The sequence below is a fragment of the Pelodiscus sinensis genome, chromosome 10 (assembly GCF_052426305.1).
Source record: "Pelodiscus sinensis isolate ZL-2025 chromosome 10, ASM5242630v1, whole genome shotgun sequence".
In the NCBI taxonomy this organism is placed as follows: Eukaryota; Metazoa; Chordata; order Testudines; family Trionychidae; genus Pelodiscus; species Pelodiscus sinensis.
This window is the reverse complement of record NC_143061.1, coordinates 54,024,837-54,046,582: the sequence shown is the minus strand read 5'-3', so window position 1 is coordinate 54,046,582 and position 21,746 is coordinate 54,024,837. Positions and strand designations below refer to the sequence as shown.

Genomic DNA, 21,746 nt, shown 5'->3' with positions numbered 1-21,746 from the left:
CCTAACGACGACCTCCGCACCGACACCCACTTTGTACCGGGGAGTCCGAGGTCCAGCGGCCCTGCCCCGTGTGTTTAACCATTTCAGCGCCGAGAGTGGCCGTAACCATAAAACCTACTCGGGGGGAGAGGGAGAGATTCCCAGCAGACCCGACCCAGGGGAGAGTCAAAACTCAGGGACAGGAGCTGGTAGCCCACCGTCTGCAAAGGAGGGGAAGGAGAAATGGGTCTGTGTGCCGGAGCGAGGGATGGTTGCAGGCGAGAGGCACCGCCCCGGGGGCAACGCGGATATTCTACAGATGGATCAATCCCGGATCTGAGGAGCCCTCCCCACCCTCAGACAGACACCCTGGAAATGGACTTTTCTGTTATTCAATTAGCCTCTCGTGGAGCCCGGCACCATTAATTAAACATCACCCTGGGTTGCAACAGTCCTTAGATCAAAATCAATTCTGGCTGACCTGGCTACGTGATTTCCAACCCCGCAGTCAATGCAGCCCTATGCTTGAAAGGGTCTCTGCCACGCCCCCACACATTAGATAAAATAACCGGCAAGCCCCCAGCCCCACCCCTAGCCCCGCCCCTTCTGCCCAGGCCCCGCCCCCGGGAGCCAGTGTTGACTGGGTACATTCCGTCTCAGGACAGAACGCAGAGATGAAGCGTCTAGATGTTATTAATGGCTGCGTCTCGGAGCGGCTAGTCCTGCAACCCGCAGGGGAGAGGCAATTCTTGCTTTAGGCTGAAGTGGTGCACAGGATCTGGTCCCCAGGTGTACCGATCTTGCGGGGAAAGGGGTTTTTGCGCAAAAACCCCAGCGCAACAACGGATCGGCAGAAAATATGCAAATGAGATCACGGCTCATGCAAATAAGTCCCTCATTTGCATATTTTGGCCGAGAAAACGCTTAGCGTAGACGTAGCCTTATAGGCTATGTAAGTGCCTGGAAAAACGAACAGGTAATCAGACAGCACACACACCCCCCTCCGGAACACAGCACACACCCCCAACCCACAAAAGCGGAAAAATACAGGAAAAGAAAAATCCTATCGCACTTATGCAGCTGGAATCTCTCCCCCAGCGAGCCGCACTCCCAGAATATTTGGGCAGCGCAGTGTCATAAATCTTAGCGCTATTAATCCACAGCCTCATTCATTTCGGCTCAGCTATATAAAAGCAGTAACCTTGTCACTAAAGGCAGGGAGATAGGGCTTTTAATTGCATATAGATTTCAGGAGAGTTCTTATCTCCCAGTCCAATTTGGAGCTCCCGAGATGGGCCTGTGCTTCCCTCGCTCAAAGTCAATACAAATTCACCGCACTCCGGAAAGTCAGAAATGTCTCGGGGGCCCACGTGCCTTCGGAATGAACGTGGGGAACAGGGGCACCGTTTAGAGCCTGTTGGATTGGGTGAGACTAGAAGGACGGTCCCGGATCTTTTACACTAGCTGACCAAATTGTGCGACAACAAAACCAGTCAGTAGCAAAGCAGGCACCTAATTCGTTCCAGCAAGGAATGTCTCAGGCCCCAAAGCCACCTGACTCCCAGGCTACGTCTACACTGGCATGAATTTCCGAAAATGCTTTTAACGGAAAAGTTTTCCGTTAAAAGCATTTTCGGAAAAGCGCGTCTAGATTGGCAGGATGCTTTTCCGCAAAAGCACTTTTTGTGGAAAAGCGTCCGTGGCCAATCTAGACGGGCTTTTCCGCAAAAAAGCCCCGATCGCCATTTTCGCGATCGGGGCTTTTTTGCGGAAAACAGTACTGTGCTGTCTACACTGGCCCTTTTGGGCAAAAGTCTTTCGGAAAAAGACTTTTGCCCGAATGGGAGCAGCATAGTTTTTCTGGAAAAGCACTGATGATTTTACATGAGATCGTCAGTGCTTTTCCAGAAATTCAAGTGGCCAGTGTAGACAGCTAGCAAGTTTTTCTGGGAAAGCAGATGATTTTCCGGAAAAACTTGCCAGTCTAGACACAGCCCCAGTGTCTGGGATCTGCTGATGGATCGCAAGTGACTCAGCACATCCCTTTCTGGACAATATTTCTCAGTGGTTACGTGAGGCAGCTCCCCATTTAGCATGCTGGCTTGATAGATTACTTTCTAAGATGCCAGTGCCCCACATTCGTTGCATGAGGAACCTAGGCACCAAACCCAGCTCAAAAAGACCTCTTGACATTGGAAAAGGTTCAGAAAAGGGCAACAGAAATGGTGAGAGGTTTGGAACAGCTGCTGTATGAAGAGGGATTAAAAAGACTGGGAGTTTTCAGCTTAGAAAAGAGGAGACTAAAGGGGGGATATGATAGGGGTCTATAAAATCGTGACAGGTATGGAGAAATTGAATCAGGAAAAGCTATGTAGTTGTTCCCATAACATAAGAAGTGGGGGCCACCAAATGAAATTAATAGGGAGCAGGTTTAAAACAAATAGAAGGAAGTTTTTTCTTCATGCAGCGCACAGTCAACCTGTGGAACTCCTTGCCAGAGGATCTTTTAACGGGATTCAGAAAAGAGCTAGATACATTCATGGAGGATAGGTCCACCAATATGTATTAGTCAGGATGGGTAAGGATGGGGTCCCTAGCCTCTAGAACATAAGAGCGGCCAGACTGGGTTAGACCAAAGGTCCATCTAGCCCAGCGTCCTGTCCCACGACAGTGGCCAACGCCAGGTGCCCCAGAGGGACGGAACACAACAGGGAACCATCACATGATCCCTCCCCGTCACTTATTTAAGGACAACATCGGGGCACCTGGCTTTGGCCACTGTCGGCCGACAGGACCCTGGGCTGGGTGGAGCTTTGGTCTGACCCAGTCTGGCTGTTCTTACCGGGATCACAGTGGGGTGCCATGATTTTTCTAGGTGGGGTTGGGATGCTCAAGTCATTTTTTGGATCCCGCATGACTACGGCTGCCTCGTGAACCATATAGTCCAGCCAGGGAGTCTGGCCAACCGCGGGTAATGGCCCGTGGAACACCGAAACTACAACTCCCATGAGGCACTGGGGCAAACTCGGCCGGTGCCGTTTCATACTGAACAGCTTCAGAAGGAAGCATTTTGATATCTCGGAACTGAATGTTTTCAGAAATGCCTATTCCATGAAAAATGCGGGTGGTTTGATTTCTCTTCCTGCTTCAGGAAAAAACCAAACAGTTCCCATTTGGAATTTCCCTGGGAGCGTATGCTCTTGTGATTCGGTTACTCACTTGAAATCACTACAAATTTTGCCTCCATAATATCAGGGTCAGAGAGCTAACCGTGCTGTGTTAAAAAAAAAAAAAAAGTACTACACTTCTGTATAATTTAACTGGGTTGCCTTTTGTTCTAGGACGGTCGAAAATGTATTCGTGTGATTATTCCATTGTTCGATTTGATTTCTCGTTATTGTACGTAACATGCTACCAAGTCTCTGCCTGTTATCAAAACTAAACAGTCCCAAGCGTTTCAATCTCTCCCCAGACAGAATCTAGCAGCAGAAGTGGGTACATACCAGCCATTTTTGTCCCTTTCAAAGCACCATGAAGTGCTCAGAAGTATTTGGTTTTTTTTCCCTGGAGGGCTATTGAGTGCTAAAGAATAGCAGAGCCTGAAGTGGCTAGGACCCCGATCCTGCAAGAATGTTTATCTTTATCATCGTAGGAATATAAGACATGACGTAGTTCAGTCTTTGGTCCCCTTTCAAGAACCATTCAAATATCCTTTACCGCTGCGAATAGACTCTCTGAGTTCAATGCGGCTGTTCACGTGGCGTCAGTTAAACTTCTGCATAAGGATTCGCTGGCTTGGGACCTGTGATTTCTGTGATTCGAGGCTTCTGCACAGTCAGCTGGTCAATGTTCTTTGTCCAACTGTTAGATCTGGGGCAGGTTGGAGGCTTAATTCATCACTACGTTCCTTCAGTTCCAAGCCGGGGGAAATCCGCTCATTTGGGGTGCATCTACACAGCCCCCTAAGCGCAAAGTAATTGCCATCTTATTTTGATTGAATTTCGAAACAGCGGGTTTCAAAATGTGGCGTGTCTCCACAGTGTCAAATTTGGAAATAATGCGCTATTTCGAGACAGCCCTTAACCCCTGTGCAATGAGGGTTACAGATATGCTGAAATAGGTCTCAAAATAGTGGGTGCAGTCACAAGACATGAGATAGGTATTTCGGGGTGTTTCCGGTATCCCGAAATAGCTTCGCTGTATAGACGTACCCTTGCTATGCTGAATCAAGCCCATGGCCTTGTGATAAAGTGATACAGGTTAAATATCACCGGTCCGAGAGCCCCTGGACCAGAGAGTCCTGGGAACAGCTGGGAGGGGGGGCAGCTGGGGGTCTAACAGCAAAGGGACCAGCATCTGGGGCCAGGAGCAGAGCCTATCTGGCAGCCAGGGGGCTGGAGGCCAGGAGCCCACACAGGGCTGACTGCAGAGCCAGGCCAGCAGCCCAGGGGCAGGGAGCCTAGTGGTTGGAACTGGCAGTGGTGTTACATAAGTCCAGCCATACTGGGTGAAACCAAACGTCCATTTAGCCCAGTGTCCTGTCTGCCCACAGTGGCCAAGGAAGGGTTAGCGGCCAGGAAGGGATTCTGGCCAGGAGCAGAGAGGCTGGAATTGACCCCCCTGGTCCGGCAAACTCCTGAGGACGCCGGACCAGGGAGGTCCAACCTGTACTGCCTTCTTAAGAGACACACGAGGGATGGAACCGGAACCTCCATAGCTAAAAGCAAGAGCTGTTGTTGGAAAAATGAAAGAATCAGTCATTTTTAGCTTGGGTTGTAACAGAATCCTGCCCTCTGTGAATGGGACATAGAGACGCCTTTAACATTTACTCACCAGCGAGTTATAGTAGCATCTCTTCTGGGTTGTCATATAGAGTCCCAGAGGGTATTTTAATGCTTCTTGAAAGATGACCAAAGCCTGAACTACAACGTTTCTTATATTCCTACGATGATGAACCATGGCAGTAGCAATACAACTGGATGAAAGACACACCCGATCCTTTGGAGATCGCGGGTTGGACTGTGCAGTTTGTGAGATTAGACCCTTGAGCTGCCGAACAGGAAACGATGAGAAAACCCAAGCTACCTTTTGCACGTGTGCAGAATGAGTGTGTGAACCAGACTGGTGGTGAAAACTAGCAGCCCTCCGAGTCTCTGTTATCAGAACAAACCTTTCTTGTGCTTTGCTGTTACAGGTTCTCTGTGTTTACCCAGGAAAAGCAGCCACCTGCAAATATGTGATTGATTTGCTTTTTAATAAGAGGCACCTGGCATGGCTACATCTCCTGGTAATGCACTATAGTAGATCTACATTTTTTGCAAAGGGTAATAGGAGAGTTCTTTGCATTTGTTGGGCAAAATGTGGTCCTTGGAGTTGATGGGCTAATTCACATAACTCTTGAAAGCTCGGGTGTAGATTCCTGATTTATTGTCCCAGATCCTATGCAGTGTTTTGTACAGAGCACATATACATTTGGAGCACAAAGCAACCTTACATATGAAACTATATTTCCAATGTAACAACAAGCAGGAAAGAAACTCTGAAAACCCAAGAAGAAAACGACCTTCTAGCTCTTCTTTAGACACCTAGGAGAAGCAAAAAAGAAGAAAGGACCCATTTTCCCCTCTCTGGCAGATCACACTCAGGGGAACTCGAGCGGTCCAAAACTACAGTAAACTTCCGATAATCTGGCACCTTTAGGACCCAGGGGGTGCCAGATTATCAGCTGTGCTGGACTATCGGCAGGGGGGGCTCTGAGGGGTCTAGGGTGGGGTGGAGGGAGATGCCACCCCAAATCCCTCATAGCCCCCCCTTCCGATAGTCAAGCTCTGCCCCAGGCGTCTCCGATTCAGCCGCTGCTGGTCAATTTCAGTAGCAGCTGAATCGCGGATGCCTGCAGCAGAGCAGCTGGGGTGCTGCCAAGTTGGTCCGGTAGCACCACTCCTCGGCGCTGCGGGACCAACCTGGCAGCACCCCAGCTGCTCTGTCCCAGGCGTCCCCAAAAGCAGTTGGGGTGCTGCCGGGTTGGTCTCGCAGCGCCGAGGAGCGGCTCTACTGGACCAACTCAGCAGCACCCCAGCTGCTCTGCCCCGGGCTTTCCCGATTCAGCTGCTGGTCAGTTTCAGCAGCGGCTGAATCAGAGAAGCCGGGCACAGAGCAGCTCCAATGGTCCGGCTGCTCAGAGCACTTCCAGGTTCCCGATGGTGCCGGACCATCAGGAGTGCCAGAGCATTGGATGCCGGACCAATGGAGTTTTACTGTAGAATGAATTGAGTAATCCCGACGAACTTCAAAGAACGCCAACACAAAAGCCAAAGAAGTGAACCAACGCTTTGGGATCGTAACATCACTTTCTTTAATATTCAAGTAACAAAAACATTAACCAAGCACAATATTTCCAGCATGCAAAACACAGACACAAAAGCAAATGATGTATCAGAGCGGTATGAAAATCTAGTCTTCAAAGTAACAAAGACAGCTGTTAAAAAACACCCCACCAAACATACGCGATAGAGCCATGTGACTCAACGGCCCTGTAAAAAGAATTCCCCCAGTGGTGTAAGCCAGCAAAGTTCCATGGAGTTCCTTAGTATTATGCAGATTTGCATTTTCTCGGGCTTGGGACTTACGTGAGAGTTCTTTGAGCTTCATCGGTGACGGTCATGTGGTCCCGCCCCAAGGCAGTACAATGAGACTTCGTTTTGGGGTCTACACTAGGGCTAGGGGATGCAACTCAACCTCACTGAGCCTTATGTCTCTACCCCATCCCACTTCCATACTCCCTTTACACTCTCTCCTCTTTGGAGCTAGTCTGGAGATACTCATGGAGTTCATAGTCCTCCCCCTCCAGCGTGGGCTCTCTGCGGGGCTTCGGTCATGTGATGGGCCTCGTTCATGAGTGTGGGCTACTATGCTCAGGAGCTGAACAGACACACACCCAATGCATGCTGAAAGGGGATGCTGTCAAGGCCTCCAGACACCGCAAGGATCCAGTTGTGGAGGAACCCTTCTGCCTTCATTTCTGCTCCAGAGAGCAGAGAACTTAGAGCTGTTCCCAAGAACAAGGGCAACGTCCCTGCTAGCTCTCAACGTGGCGGGTTGAGGGAAGGGCTTCTGGGATCCCTCTTTTGCTTATCCCTTTAAACCATCAAAGCCCCACAACAGAAAATCCTCACACTGCTAGGGAGTCGCTGTCCAGAGACCCATCCAAGATACCCCTTGAGTCAAGCCTGCTGAGGGAAGAGTTGAGGCTTCCCATGCTCTGGATTGGGACAGATCCCTTTTCTGGGATCTTGGCCTACAATACTCACAGCAGGTTGGATTGTCCATTGACCACCGAGAAGATAATAGTGACCCTTTAAGGGGTGAATATTCAAATCAGCATGGAAAGAATTCATGAGGAAGCCCTAATGCCAGGGAAGAGAATCACTCATCTAATCTTCCCTGGGATTCCTGCTCCGAATGTAACTCTAATTCATTCCACATGGGGACAGTCAGCTGGCTTCCTTAGAGATGACATCTGCAGGAGTACCAATGATGCACAAAGCTTCTCAGCTCTCACATCAAATACCAGGCATAGGAATAACAATGGGGTTTATATATATATATATATATATATATATATGTTCCCTGTCTAAGGACAATCAAATTAAATATCACACCAACTCAGCGTTGTATGGTACGTGACGGGATGAGGCAAGGAAGTGTCTGGGTACAAGTGATGGCCCATTGCAAATGTTGGATCTGCCCACTATGCTTAAAGAAAGGCCACTGGAACTAAAGCACACAGCATAAAACACATCAGGCCATGATATTTCCTCTCTTCAACCTGCCATGGCAAAGCTGGGTTACAAAACTCGGGCAAAGATACACTAGGGTTTAAACACGGCACCGTTGCTTTCTTTGAACATCACTAGAAGTTGCGTTAAGGTCTCCACACTCCCCAAGAGGCTTGGGTGAACTCTATACCTTGCATGAACTTCCCTTTGTATGAGGAGATGGGCGAATTGTTGTGTTGTTTTTACACCCTGCTCTGTAACCAAGATCAGCCACCAGCATTTCTGCAAACAATTTCCTTTGGTAGCTCATCAGCACAGGCCTTTGGGGCTAGCAACCTGACTCGCAAAGGCCTTTCGTGCCTACCGTCAGTGGTGTGTGGCTTTTCGTCACAGCTGCAAATGCAACCGGCATTGATTTACGTGGGTTGGCAGACTTCCGCTTTGTTGTGTTATGAAATAGAAATGTCAATTGATTAAAAGAAATGGGTAATGGTGCATGGAAGAACCATGCTTTTGGCTTTCACAAGCTGTATTTGAAATATTAACCATCGCTTTTAAAGATGAGAACAATTAGAACACACTGGTGTTTTTATGGACCTCATCACACTGGGAACACCAGTAAAAAGTCAAATCAAGGTCACACGAATAGACAATGAAAATGCCCTACACCTCATCACAGCAAACCAAACACAATAAGGAAGAGTAAACCAATGTATATTTTGTCTGAGTATTCCTTTCGGTTTCTTTTTGGACTGAAAAGTGGTATAAACCGATAGTGTATCTTTGACCCCTACAGGATTTTTAGACATAGTCATACTTTGAAGGGTACGAGCGTTTCCCATCATCACTACGAGCAGTGTCATCGTATGCTGAGACTTTTTTACTTTTGGCTTCAGATTCGTAGCCAGTACCAGCCTTGTAGGGTGCGGTCTTGTAGGCGATATTCCGTCCTGACGCATTGTAGGACACTGTTTTATAACTGAAAGAGAAATAAAATACAACGTCGGCGATTCAGACCCTGAGAACCTCCAATGTCCGTTCCACTGTGAACTTTATTCCTGTGAGTTCCTGGATTAAACACAACTGATTAAGCACTATATTTATTCCTGTTATTTGTATTATAATAACCCTTGAGTCCCTGAGGAAGATGAACGTCCACAAACAGATTTGCATAATTCTCTCCTCTAAATTTACTATTTGAAATGCTTCACCGGTTTCTTCCACAAATAAATTCCTGGACCGCAAATTGTTTGCATTGCCATTTGAAAATGTAACAGTGAAACACACAGGGACAGATTCTCACGCTTTAGCTCCTTTGGCTTGGGAGGCTGCATGACAGGTTACCAAATTTGCAAGCCATGCTGTGATTTGTGTAACCAAGTTAGCTAACAAACACAGTGCACATTTTGAATTGTGTATTTGACTGTAAAAATTGCAGTTCGTACCTTGTTGATATATGTATATATAATCCCCCAGTCCGGGAAAAATACAATACCCGTGGTCATTCATGTAAGTAATCAATAGAGGTTGAACCTCTCTAGTCCGGAACTTTTTGGTCTGGAAACATCCATGGTCTGGAATGAATTTAGGTAGCCGGATGTTCACTTTTCATGCGTGTGGCCAAGTTTCCCGTGGTCCCATAAAGTTTGTTTACAGCCACCAGTCTGGCGCTCAGTGTCTGTGCTGTTAATTAGCTCTAATCAACTCCTAAATTTCCTCTAACAGCACAGGAAGCAGCAGAAGTGTTGATAATGAAGTTAAACAATATTGACTTCCTGTCATTTGACCTCCTGTGATCTGGAAAATTTGTTCGGAACCAGTCAGGTCCTGAGGGTGCCGGACTAGAGAGGTTGAACTTGTACTTTACAAGTGTACTGAACTCTTAGGGGGCCCACAGACATCATGATCACAGCTGAGCAAATAATTGGTTTTGAGTGCCGGGGCCAAAATGCACAATCCCTTCTCCCTCTCCCCCAACAGTTGGCTTCAATTCAAACCCAAACCCATTTTTTTCCAAATGTTTCACTGACTTGAAAAGCTTGAGAAAATGAAGTTTTGGTGAGCTTATTATGAATGCTTTGCGGGTTTCCATTTTGGTTCTTTTTCGCTGTTTTTTCACAGTTGTTCATTTAAAAAAAAAAGTGGCCGCATTTCAAAATGAAGCAACGTTTCAAAATAAAACAAAACAAAAAATCGAAAAGAAGTGTTTTTTACTTAAAAAAACATTTTTGGCCAAAGTCATGCATCATTCTCAGCATGAATTTGTGAATAGTTTGTGCCCCTAAATGCATTTTTCAGTGAAATTACTGTTCTCTGAAAAAAACCTGCCAAGCTCTAATCATTATATCCTTTGTAACCAGGGTGTGCTAGACAGAGTAGTCTAAGCTAGAAATTTACCATGTGCCATATAATACTGCAACCTGCAAAAGAGTGCCCATTTCTTCCTGATACATGCTCAAAGGGTATGTCTAGACTGCGGAATTTTTCTGCATCTGTCGCGTCCAAGGAACGCATCTGCTTTTCCGGAAAAAAAACCTTCAGAAAAGCAGACGTGTTTTTTCGGCACCCCTGTAAACCTCGTTTTATAAGGAAGAAGGGATGTTCTGAAAGAGGCTTTTTTCCCCGACATTTGGTGCAGCGTAGATGAGCTAAATGTTGGAAAAGCCTCTTTCCGAAGAAAAGTGGAAAAAGGTATGCATATTGCAATTTGCGTATCTTTTTCCGACTTTTCTTTGTCATCTAGACCCAGCCAAACACTATTTCATCACCAGCAAAACTTACAAGGTAGAACCAAACACAACTTACTGGGTTTCTTCTGGGACCAGTCCCCTGCAGGCAATGCACATCATGACGCCCCCTACCAGGGACAAGCCGCCAGCAACCCAGCCAACGAATAAGGCTGAGCCAAAGGTGTATCTACAAAATAAAAAACCAAAGGGCCCGTACTTCAATGAGGGTGTAGGAAATTGCCGTGCTAATTGCTTTGAAGTGTATGTAAGACACAGAATTCTGGCCTGGAACAAGACCTGCTTTCTGCCATGTTGTTCTCTTAGCGGAGATCTCTCTTCGTTTTTGCCTTCCGATTTCCCTCTGTCACAACAGCAATGAGTGTGACTATGTTTCATCCCCACCACACTAGTGTGATCCACGTCGTAGAGTGGGCAGATGTGTTCTCCCTACTCCCCTCGTTTAATGAGTGAGCATAGACACCACATTGTTTGCGTTGCTTGCTTGTTCATTTCAGTCTTCAAAGTGCCCACTGAAGGTATAGACAGACTCCCATTAACTACCCTGGGCTTTGGGTCAGATCTTAAAGCAGGATTAACTAGCCACAGGGGGCTTGTCTACACTACGGAGAAGATCAACCTCCAGAGGTTGATCTTCTAGCACTCAACTTAGTGGGTCTAGTGAAGACCCACTCATTCGAACTCAGAGGGTGCTCCCATCAGTGCCAGTACTCCTGGTCCTCATGAGGAGTAAGGGAAGCCAATGGGAGTGTTTGCTCCTGTTGACCTCCCTCTGTGAGGATGGCCCAAAAACAAGATTTAAGATATATTGACTCCAGGTACGTAATTAACGAAGCTGGAGTTGCATATCTGAAGTCGACTTTCTCCTTTAGTGTAGACCTGGCCAGGAAGACCTCCCCACTTCCTTGGTCCCACCCCATGTAGGGGAACGATCAAGTGTCTCCTCACGATAGTGACTTCTACATTGTGCCCCCTTCCGTGCAGCCATACTAGAAAGATGACATTGCTAGGTAGACCTGTCCCCAGCTGAGTAGATGCTTGGGGAACTGGCATTGGAAAGAGCAGACCTGATGGATGTCAGGGGACCCCAAAGGTGGTTTCAAGCTACACTGTGTGCCCATCACAGCTAAAGATCAGTCCTCACAAATCCATCAGTACACGGCATCCAAACTCGTCTTCAAGCACAGACTAGACTCCATTGCTGCAAGCTTGGTCATTCTAGGGCAGCCATGGCTAGCTACCGCATGCCCAAGCGAAGATTTTGCTCCCGAGCTGTACCAACCTCCCCCGACTGTTCTGCACAAGAAGAGAAAGTTACCTCGTCTGGATCGTCTGCATCGATCCTTGGTACATATTGGCTGTCGACATCCAGAAGTTTGTGACCAGCATGTTGGCAAATACGGACACTCCCGCAATGGCGCATAGACCTGGGAACAGGGAGAAGGTGGGAGCATGATTCCCCACTGCCTCCTGTGGCATGGAGTGATTCAGATCTTGCAAGAATAGGCATCAAGGGCTACCTCCCCTTCCGATGGCACTCGCTTTGCCCAAGCTGTGCCATGGCAGTGAGACCAAGAGTCATCAGGTTTCTATGTAAATTGCTCAATGATAGAGCACTCCAGAATCAAAGCATCCACTACCTCATCCCTTCTCTTTCCCCAACCCTCCCAAAAACCATCTTTCTAGGAGCGCTGGTAGATGCTCTCTCCATTCAGCCTTTTCTCAACAGCAAATCTGCGGGTCACGTAAGCCGTGATTGCTAAAAAACCCACCTTTTTCCTGGTTTTGAACGTTCCGTTTTCCAACAAAACACTTCAAAGAAAGAATTTTCATTGTTGCCCACATTTTTCACGGGGAAAACCAAAATCATTTTGCCCCCCGTTGCGATAGTGAGAAAGGTGCAAATAGCAAATACCTGCTGTGAAGGTTTGCTGGGGTTGGAGTGAGGAATCCAAACCATGCACTTGCATATCTAAAGTCACAGATATCCGTGTCCCAAAGTGGGGAGGGAAAGACTCAACCCCCGGAAAAACCCCTCTGCTTGCCAACCAGCAATGCTGATGGTGACATCTTCCAAAAGCCCCATCTATCCTTAATCCAGACAGCAAAGTCTCTGGCTCCTCTCCAAGGAGCCCTGTCTAAAGCATGCTGCCCACTGAAAAGTTGAGGGCTGTGGAAATGAAATGGAATTTAATAGCAAATAAATATGCAAGGAGTACCCGATTGATGGCCTGGATGGGAAGGCTTAAGGAGCCAGGACCACAGAAACCAGTGGTGTTAATAAAAGCATCAGAAATATTGCTAGAGTTGGGGTTCCTGCCACTCGAAATTCTGAAACGTTCTTTCCCTGTGCATCTTGACTGTATTTGTTCTTTTGCTTTTTGTTTTACGGAGACTTTCCTAGTCTCAAATTCAGCAGATGAACATAAGAACGAACATATTTGGTCAGACCCAGGGTATGTCTACACTACCCCGCTAGTTCGAACTAGCGGGGTAATGTAGGCATACCGCACTTGCAAATGAAGCCCGGGATTTGAATTTCCCGGGCTTCATTTGCATAAGCGGGGCTCCGCCATTTTTAAATCCCCGCTGGTTCGAACCCTGTGCTGCACGGCTACACGTGGCACGAACTAGGTAGTTCGAACTAGGCTTCCTAGTTCGAACTACCGTTACTCCTCGTGGAATGAGGGTCCACTCGTGGAATGAGGAGTAACGGTAGTTTGAACTAGGAAGCCTAGTTCGAACTACCTAGTTCGTGCTGCGTGTAGCCACGCGGCACGGGGTTCGAACCAGCGGGGATTTAAAAATGGCGGAGCCCCGCTTATGCAAATGAAGCCCGGGAAATTCAAATCCCGGGCTTCATTTGCAAGTGCGGTATGCCTACATTACCCTCCTAGTTCGAACTAGGAGGGTAGTGTAGACATACCCCAAAGGTCCATCTAGCCCAATGTCCTGTCTTCCAGCAGTGGCCAATGCCAGGTGGCCCAAAGAGAATGAACAGAACAGGGAACCATCAGGTGATCCATCCCCTGTCACCCATTCCTACCTATCCTGGCTAATAAGCATTGATGCACCTAATCTCCATGAATGTATCTAGCTGGCTGAGCTTTGCATGCAACAGAAGAAATCGTGTCGCGCACAAGGATGCCTGAACTTACCAGCCACAATAAACATGATGCCAGAGGTCAGGGTCATGTTGGCTTTTGCAGAGTCCTCCATATTGCCAATGCGGATGCATTTCAGGGCAAAAATGGACACGAGAAGACCAAGGACGCCCAAGACGATGCCCACGATCATTAGGGCTCGCACTGCCTGGAACATGGCTGCAAAACAAGTCAAGAAAAGAAACATCGGACTTCACAGCATGCGGCTGTAGCCCACGTGTCAAATTGTGGATGGATGCAGTCACACATACATTTGCAAAGTACTATGGGTAATTTGATATTGATGCATTTGGGCCTCTTTTTGTCCTTCTATGATTATACAGTGACTGAGTTCTCTTTATCTCAACGCTCTCATGGGTATGAACAGCTGTATTTCTGCAAACACAAGAGTAATCATGTGACCAAGAGGGCAGGAGTCTCTAGTGTGATGCCATCAGCTGGGAAGTCCCTTGGTATCTAGTTGTTCTCAGCTGGCAAAGAGCTGTCAAGGCCATCTTCTACACCACTCTGTACCCTCGCCTCAGCCGAGTGAGTGGAGTGAAGGACGGGGGAGTGTCTAGAGACAGAAAGTTTTCTAGATGTTCATGTGTTGCTACCAACCGGTGCTGGCTGTGATAAAAGCTCCTATTGACTTGTATGGCCATCGGTTGACAGTGTATATCAGCTGACAGAGAGGGAGAAGACACCATATGGAAAAGAGCCAGAAGTGAGCCATGATGCACTGCACAGAGGAGAAGCCACGATTCAGTGGCCATTCCCTCCAGCGCCACTCTGAGGTGAATTGAACGTTTTGAACGAGTGTTGCTCAGGGCTTTGGGGCCCCCTTTGTCAATTATTCTTTCCACCCCGCACATCGCCAAGACCGTGGGTTGCCTCACAACCACAGAATTTTAACAATAATAACAATGGAGATTGCCTATCTCCTAGAACTGGAAGGGACCTTGATAGGTTATTGAGTCCAGTCCCCTGCCTTCTCAGCAGGACCAAGTACCATCCCTGATGAATTTTTGCCCCAAATCCCTAAACGGCCTCCGCAAGGATTGAATGCACAACCCTGGGTTTAGCAGGCCAATGCTCAAACCACTGAGCTATCCCTCCCCCCTGCCATAGTGACCATAGGAAAAAATTACATCGCACAACAAGTTGGCCAGGCGTGAAGGGGGAATCGGCAATTCTGCCAGCTTTGCCCGACCTTCCTGACCCACGTCGGATGAGGAGGTGGTCAGGGGACCATGACACCTCCCCGCCATTCGGTGGGTTACCTCATGTGTGGGTAGAACCAGTAGCTTTGTCAGCTCCGCACAATGAACGTGACACACAGCAGTGGACGCATGGAGAGACCCAACCTAAATAACCACAGCTTTCAATGGGATTCGGCCATCTTGGCCATTCCGGCCTACTGCTGCCATGAGTCATTCTGCTCATCAAGCATGCCCTTATCAGGTGATAACCAGTGTTAACAAAGCAGGCATTTTCAGCCTCCCACTCATCAGCGCAGAGGTGCGATTTCATTGTTATTCATCAGAAACCCAGCGGCTGATGGATACCTGTTATCAGCCCCGAAGGGTGTTCCCGGGGCGCAGGCGGAAGCCGCGAGAAGAAAATCACCATGTGTCTTTGCACATTTTGCTTTACAAAGGCTGCAGTTTCATTTCAGCCGCTGTGGTTTCGGCGAGAGAGCAGAAGTAGCCCGTGATATCCCCAGGCAAGGCCTGTGTTGCTTGGTGTTTTGACATCCGGTGAAATTAACGCTCCATTGCGGTGAGTAAGCCACACCGGAACAGAGTCTGCACCTCTGGCTTCCTCTCAGGGAGCAAGGAGCCCTCCAGCGTGACACTGTTTTCCTTCCTACGAATGTCCTTAAAAGATTAATAACGAGCAGTCCTGGGGCAGCTTAGAGACTCACACACATATATATACTATCGTGAGCTTTCGTGGGCAAACCCCACTTCTTTCGAGGAGCCTGAGAAGTGGGGTTTGCCCACGAAAGCACATGATATATAATTTTGTGAGTCTCTAAAGTGCCACGGGACGACTTGTTGTTTTCAAAGTTACAGACTTACATGGGGACCCTTCTGAGACACTTAAGGTGTGTCTGCATTGCACTCTTCACTCAAAACAAGCTATGCAATTTGCACTACGCAAGTTGCGTAGCTTATTTCGATCTTCTTTCAAAATAGCTCATTTCGAAATTTGGCGCTGTCTACACAACGCCAAATTTTGAAATAAAGCGCCATTCCGAAATGTTCCTTAACCCTCATAGAACAAGGGTTACAGGCATGCCGGGATAGCCCGCCTGTTATGTATAACAGGCGTGTTATGTATAACAGGCGTGCTCAAAAGACGTGGAATAGCTATTTCACGATACTGATGGACACCTGAAAAAGCACCGCTGTCTAGACGTAGCCTAAAAGATTACAATCTCTGGGAGTGAGCAAGATGGCAGGAGGGTGTATTGATAGATGCTGCTAGCACATTCTAGATGAGATAAATTGGTACATTTCAGTTGCGTTGTATCTCTCTGGTCTGGGGTGAAGCAGCCGGAACCACCCTGGATTTGACCTTGTGTTACAAAACACATGAGTCCCGACACTGTGAGTCCTTGTGGAAGAAGAATCTTTGGGTGAAGTCCAGCCTGGACTGGTGGATTGGGGCCAGAGCTAAGGAACGGACTCCTTTGAGCTGGGGAGTTTTAAAATCGGCAGTGGCATTCTGTCCCGATGCAGCTGAGTGGCAGAAGGCCAGGTAGGTGCGGACATGGCTTGGCTATGGGATGGTTGAGACATCATGGCTGTGTCTACACTGACAAGTTATTCCAGAAAATCAGCCGCTTTTCCGGAAAAACTTGCCAGCTGTCTACACTGGCCGCTTGAATTTCCGGAAAAGCACTGACGATCTCATGTAAAATCATCAGTGCTTTTCCGGAAAAACTATGCTGCTCCCGTTGGGGCAAAAGTCTTTTTCCGGAAAACTGTTCCGGAAAAGGGCCAGTGTAGACAGCACAGTAGTGTTTTCCGCAAAAAATCCCCAATCGCGAAAATGACTTTTCCGGAAAAGCGTCCTGCCAATCTAGACGCGCTTTTCCAAAAATGCTTTTAACGGAAAACTTTTCTGTTAAAAGCATTTCCGGAAAATCATGCCAGTGTAGACGGAGCCCATGAGCTTTTCGACTCTGTCGTTCACGCCAACAGAAGCAAAAATGAAGGATTATGCACTCAGATCTCTCTCTCGCCTTGTAGTCCCACCTGGGGTGGGAAAGAGCAAGACACCTCATCCTCTGTGCCACAAAGATAGGCCTTACATTCACCTCCTGGTGGCCTACATCCCTTTGAAAGGCGGGACTTCGGCTCCACCCCTCTCCTGAGCATTTCCTCAGCGCCAGCCTCGACCTCTTTGTGGCTCAAGCCCCTTGTCGTTCGAAATGGAGTGAGTTAGCGCACCCATGGTGGGCCACCTCCCCAGCTGGTGTAAATCAGTATGGGGCCATCAAGCATGGCCATTGTCTATGGGACTGCAATGGAGGGACGCCGATTTACGGCTGTATCCCACTCTGGGCTTGGTTCCTACCCATTCCCACCGGGCAGAAGACCACAGAAGAAGTGCCACCTGAGCTGATGCCACGTTATGTTCATATTATGGGCCTTGTGCTATCTCTCACCCTGAACACGGGCTGGTGAGTGGAAACAGTTGGGATCGGAAGCATTGTCATTTTCAGCAAAAGAATGAAACAATCAGTAACCGTTTTAATAAAATGATGTCTAAGAGGATAGTTGTTTCAACGGTGGAAGGAACGAAGAGTTCCTCCAAACGGAGAGTATAAAACATTCTAAAGGTGTCAGCTGGAGCACTTAATAATCCATAGCCATATTTTTAAACCAAGCCTATGAAATATACATACACTTATCACGCACGGACCTGCTTGGAACATACATGGACAGTCAGCTGCACAAATGTCTATTTGCACCTCTTATTGGCATGCACACCTCAAGGGGTTGCGTGCACAAGATAGGAACAAGAGATACATCCATGCAATGGCATAGACCTCCTTTGAAAAATCCAACCAGTGATATAAATGAACCTGAACAGAAAATATTTTGACATTAAATAACAAAATCCCTTACCCACCCACCCACCCACCCACCCACTTCCCAATCAAGAACAATGGAATTATCCATCAGCCACATCACTATAAAATGGAAGTTTTCCAATGATCTGTCAGTCAAGCAATCTGATTGGCTGAACCAGCCGTGAATGATCTGTAATAATTAATATTGTAGCTCATCATTGGGTTGTTCAGCCCAAAGAGATGTGAAAGAGACTTCTCTCTCTTTTCCCAATGTTGCTATAAATAATATGCATTGAGACCTATACATTCAAAGGTTTTTAGGCACCAATAGGAGTTAAGCTCCTAAATACCTTTGAAGATTTGGGCCTACATCATCTGTATTCCTTCAAATATAAGTCATAAAAACCCTACGGCCATTTACAGTTACTAGACTATGAATATCTTTCGAAAAATCTGCCAATTTAAAGTCAAGTCATTCCAAGTTTACATTTTAGCAATGCACTATAGAAAATAACACTGATTGAACGTCTGTTTTTGCACTATGGTGTTTCTTTGTCTGTCTAATGCATGTTCTTATTCCTAGAGATTAGGACCGAAACAGTTTCCCCTCCTGCAAAAATAATTGAAATTTAGATAAAAAGTTTCCCAACTTTAATTGAGACAAAAATTCAGACTCTCAACATTTTCACAAACCAAAAATCCAACAACGTCATTTTAAGCCAAACAAAATGTTTTACTTAATTAATTTTCGCTGTTTCAATTGGATATTGACCTTTCAAATTTTGGTGTATTGCTTTACTACCAAAACAGTTTACATTTCTCCGTGAAAAGGCATCTCAGACTGAAAAACAACATGTTGCTTCACACACATACACATAGAAAATTTGTTAGAACTTGACCGTTTCTGGCATAAAGTTTTGGTTTTAATGAGTGGACATTTTTCCTGCAAAAATGTATTTCATCAAAAAACTCCTGATTGTCTCTACATATTGCAATATGACTTAAAGAGTAACCTAATTAAAATCTGTCTCCTGACAGTGATAAATCAGTGAAGTCAAACCTAATCATCACTGTCTCAACGGGAAAATATATTGCCCTCTTAAACCATAATCAGTCTTGTACAACTTTATTAGAGATCATTATTAAAATAAAAGGACAGCACCGACTTCAAACGCTTTTTTTGTTTTTCCAAAACCAAATAACATGTTGTCTACCAGCCATAATGAACCTGGGTGTATTTATTAAATCACTTCTCTGGAGAGACATCCCAAACTTTATCAAGCAACAAACACAAAAACAAAAATGTTTGTCTTCAGCTGTACAGTCTCTGGTGGCTTCTCAAAGACCAAGCAAGTCAGCCATCCAAACGCACAGAACAGGTGAAAAATTCTAGGATCTGTTCTCTGCTTTACACAAGTCAATATGAACATAAAAGGCCATGATCTGTCACTGCCCTGCATCCTGGGCACTGATTTGCACCTGGGCAAGGAAAAATGGATGTCAAATGAGCCAGTGACGCAGTGTTAATTTTTTATTCCACCCTGAACGGGTGTAAATAACTGCGCACAGTAATGGTGAATCATACTGATCATTCTGGTCAGTTTCAACGTGGATCCAACCTCAGTATCTCCTAGGGCTTCGTAAATTACTCAAATGCTCTAAGGCGGGTATAAAATGTTTGGATATTTTTTTAACAAAATGCTTTGGTAATAGGGACTGTCCCCTGATTTCAACACTCCTAAGTTTCCTCCCAACTCCTCTCAATACCTTGCTCTGAGTTCTTTACTCCGTTGCCCCTCTACAACTGGGTACAGTGACTGCAAAATGCTACTGGATCCAAATGGGTTTGAAACCAAATTTGCATTTACCTTGCAAGGGCGCAAATCATTATACAAATAGCTCAGCCACAGAGGATCAGGCCCCAGGAATAATGGCATGGTAACCAAATGATCCAGTGGGACATAGACGACGCCATATTTTAATACAAGCTTTCATACACCCGTCCTTATCCATCCGAATCAGCTTTGGGTGAGATGCTGTAAAGGTCACAGATCAGGTGAGCTGGTTTGCCTCCATTTACAAAAATACCCTAAAGATCCAAAACTTTTACAATTAAAATCAAATCAAATCAAATCAACCACTACCTTCCAGTGACACTTCATGTACAAAAAAGGGGCCCTTCAATTACCCTCTAGACTCTTGCGTGCCAATTCCTCTATGTCTGCTTTCAGCATCGGCTTTCTCCACAGAATAACCTCTTTCCTTGGGGAGCTGGGGGGATGTTTCCACTGGTCTCTTGCTGGAAATTATCAGTATGATCAGCCAACAAGACTGGAACAGTTAAATACAATTCCAGAATGGTTCTGATCCCCCGTTTCATGTATGTTTAAATCCAAAGAGTCAGAATCGCTGCAGAATCAACGGAGGTGTGCTAATTTATTTCTAGCAGAGGACAACAATTGTGGTACAAGACAGATCTGCCTCAATCTGTAATATTTGCCATGTCAGATTATTATTTATAGTAATACAATGTACACGTGTTGTTATGCACATATGCTAAATACTTTGGAGAGCCCCTCCTCCTTCCCCCCTATGCAAAGCGCTTTAAAATAGCCTCTCCTACAATTCAGTGAAAACAGTGTTGGATTTATCCTTCAAGAAAACTCCAGTGGTTCTCCTGGGTCCGTCTTTTGCCCCTACCTGGTAGCCCAAGAATGGTGTAATAAGGCCGGCATTCTGTGAAACCCGAACTCTGCCTCACACAGCTTCTCCAGAGACCCTGGTACTGGAACACGGCCGTGACTGGGTTGTCGTACAAGTCCTGGGTGCTCCACATGTCCAGTCCAGTGGCCGCGATGCACCCTGCCACACCCAAAGACGAGACGACAAAGCCCATCACTTGGCAAAGGGTCGTCGACATGTCTCTCCCTTGGCCAGGATCGGAGCTACCTCTGTGGAAGCCGGAGACCTTCTGGGAACACTCAAGTCCTCTCGACTGAGTCACCAGAAACGCAGCTGCTCTTATCAGATGGTGCCTGCTCCGTGGCTTTGTTTGCTCAAAGTGTTTTTGCAAGATAGTCCAGTTTCGCTCTCGTTGGGTAGGGTTGTGTGTTGTTTTTGGTTGGCGAGGCTTGAGATAGGGGCTTTTGTCCTTTCCGAGCACTTGTTCTCAGAGTTAAGCAGTCACTGCTGGTCAAGTGTAGGGCAAACCCGCTTTGAACCAAGTTCGGAGGCACGTTCCCTTGCCTGAACGTGCCTGTTTCTCTCACCGTGCCTAGCTAGGCTGGAGTCTGCTCCACTTATTCTCTGTGTGTGGCGCATGGTGGAGGAGAGGGACCAAGGGAGAACTGGACACACAAATGAATTCCCCATTTTGGGGTAGACATACCGTGCCAGTGTTGCCCAACACAGCTCCCTCCAAAGGCCCTCACGGATTACAAGGATCTCATTCTCACACCTTGCTCCTTCTGTCGTTCTTAACCCCCTATCCAAACAGGCACCCGTAGCTCAGGCTGGTGGTACAACCTATGCTCCCCTTGCGTTCATTTCCCACCGTCACAGCTTCACAGGGGGAAATCGGGCCATGTGTGTTTTACGTGAGTGCTTCCAAAGATCTGCCACCAAGAGCGGGAAAGGAAGGAGCTGTAATAAGGATAAAATGGAAAGGACTAGCTGCCGCTCTCCTGGGCACCAGAGGTATCCCCAGCATGCCTTAGAGGAGTCGCGTGCGTTTCAACCACCTTCCCCCATCTCCGACGCCGAGTTCAGGCAGGAGCTGGGCTGCGGTTGCTACCGGCACCAAACAGTTCCTCAGAGGAGCGAAGCAGATCCTGGCCATGCCTATCAGCAGCACAAGCAGGTGCAGCCTAGCCCCAGTTTTACATCATCTGGAGAGCTGCCCATAGCTAGCCTGGTTACCAGATGGGTAGCTACATGTTCATACAGGAACAATCCAAATGGGAAGGTCAATTGTCCATAAGAATCACAGAACCGGAAGGGACCTCGAGGGGTC

The 21,746-nt window shown here is 47.0% G+C and overlaps 1 protein-coding gene across 1 annotated transcript; it reads right to left on the bottom strand.

Moving 5' to 3' along the window:
• Positions 1–6,421: 6,421 nt before the first annotated feature.
• On the bottom strand, positions 6,422–20,733 carry CLDN18 (claudin 18). The gene is made up of 5 exons (XM_006111176.5): positions 20,435–20,733; positions 13,663–13,827; positions 11,823–11,931; positions 10,563–10,673; positions 6,422–8,736 (listed from the first exon to the last, which is right to left on the bottom strand). The coding sequence occupies exons 1-5, from the start codon at positions 20,652–20,654 to the stop codon at positions 8,559–8,561; spliced, it is 783 nt and encodes a 260-aa protein (XP_006111238.1). The 5' UTR covers positions 20,655–20,733; the 3' UTR covers positions 6,422–8,558.
• Between the last annotated feature and the right edge of the window lie 1,013 nt (positions 20,734–21,746).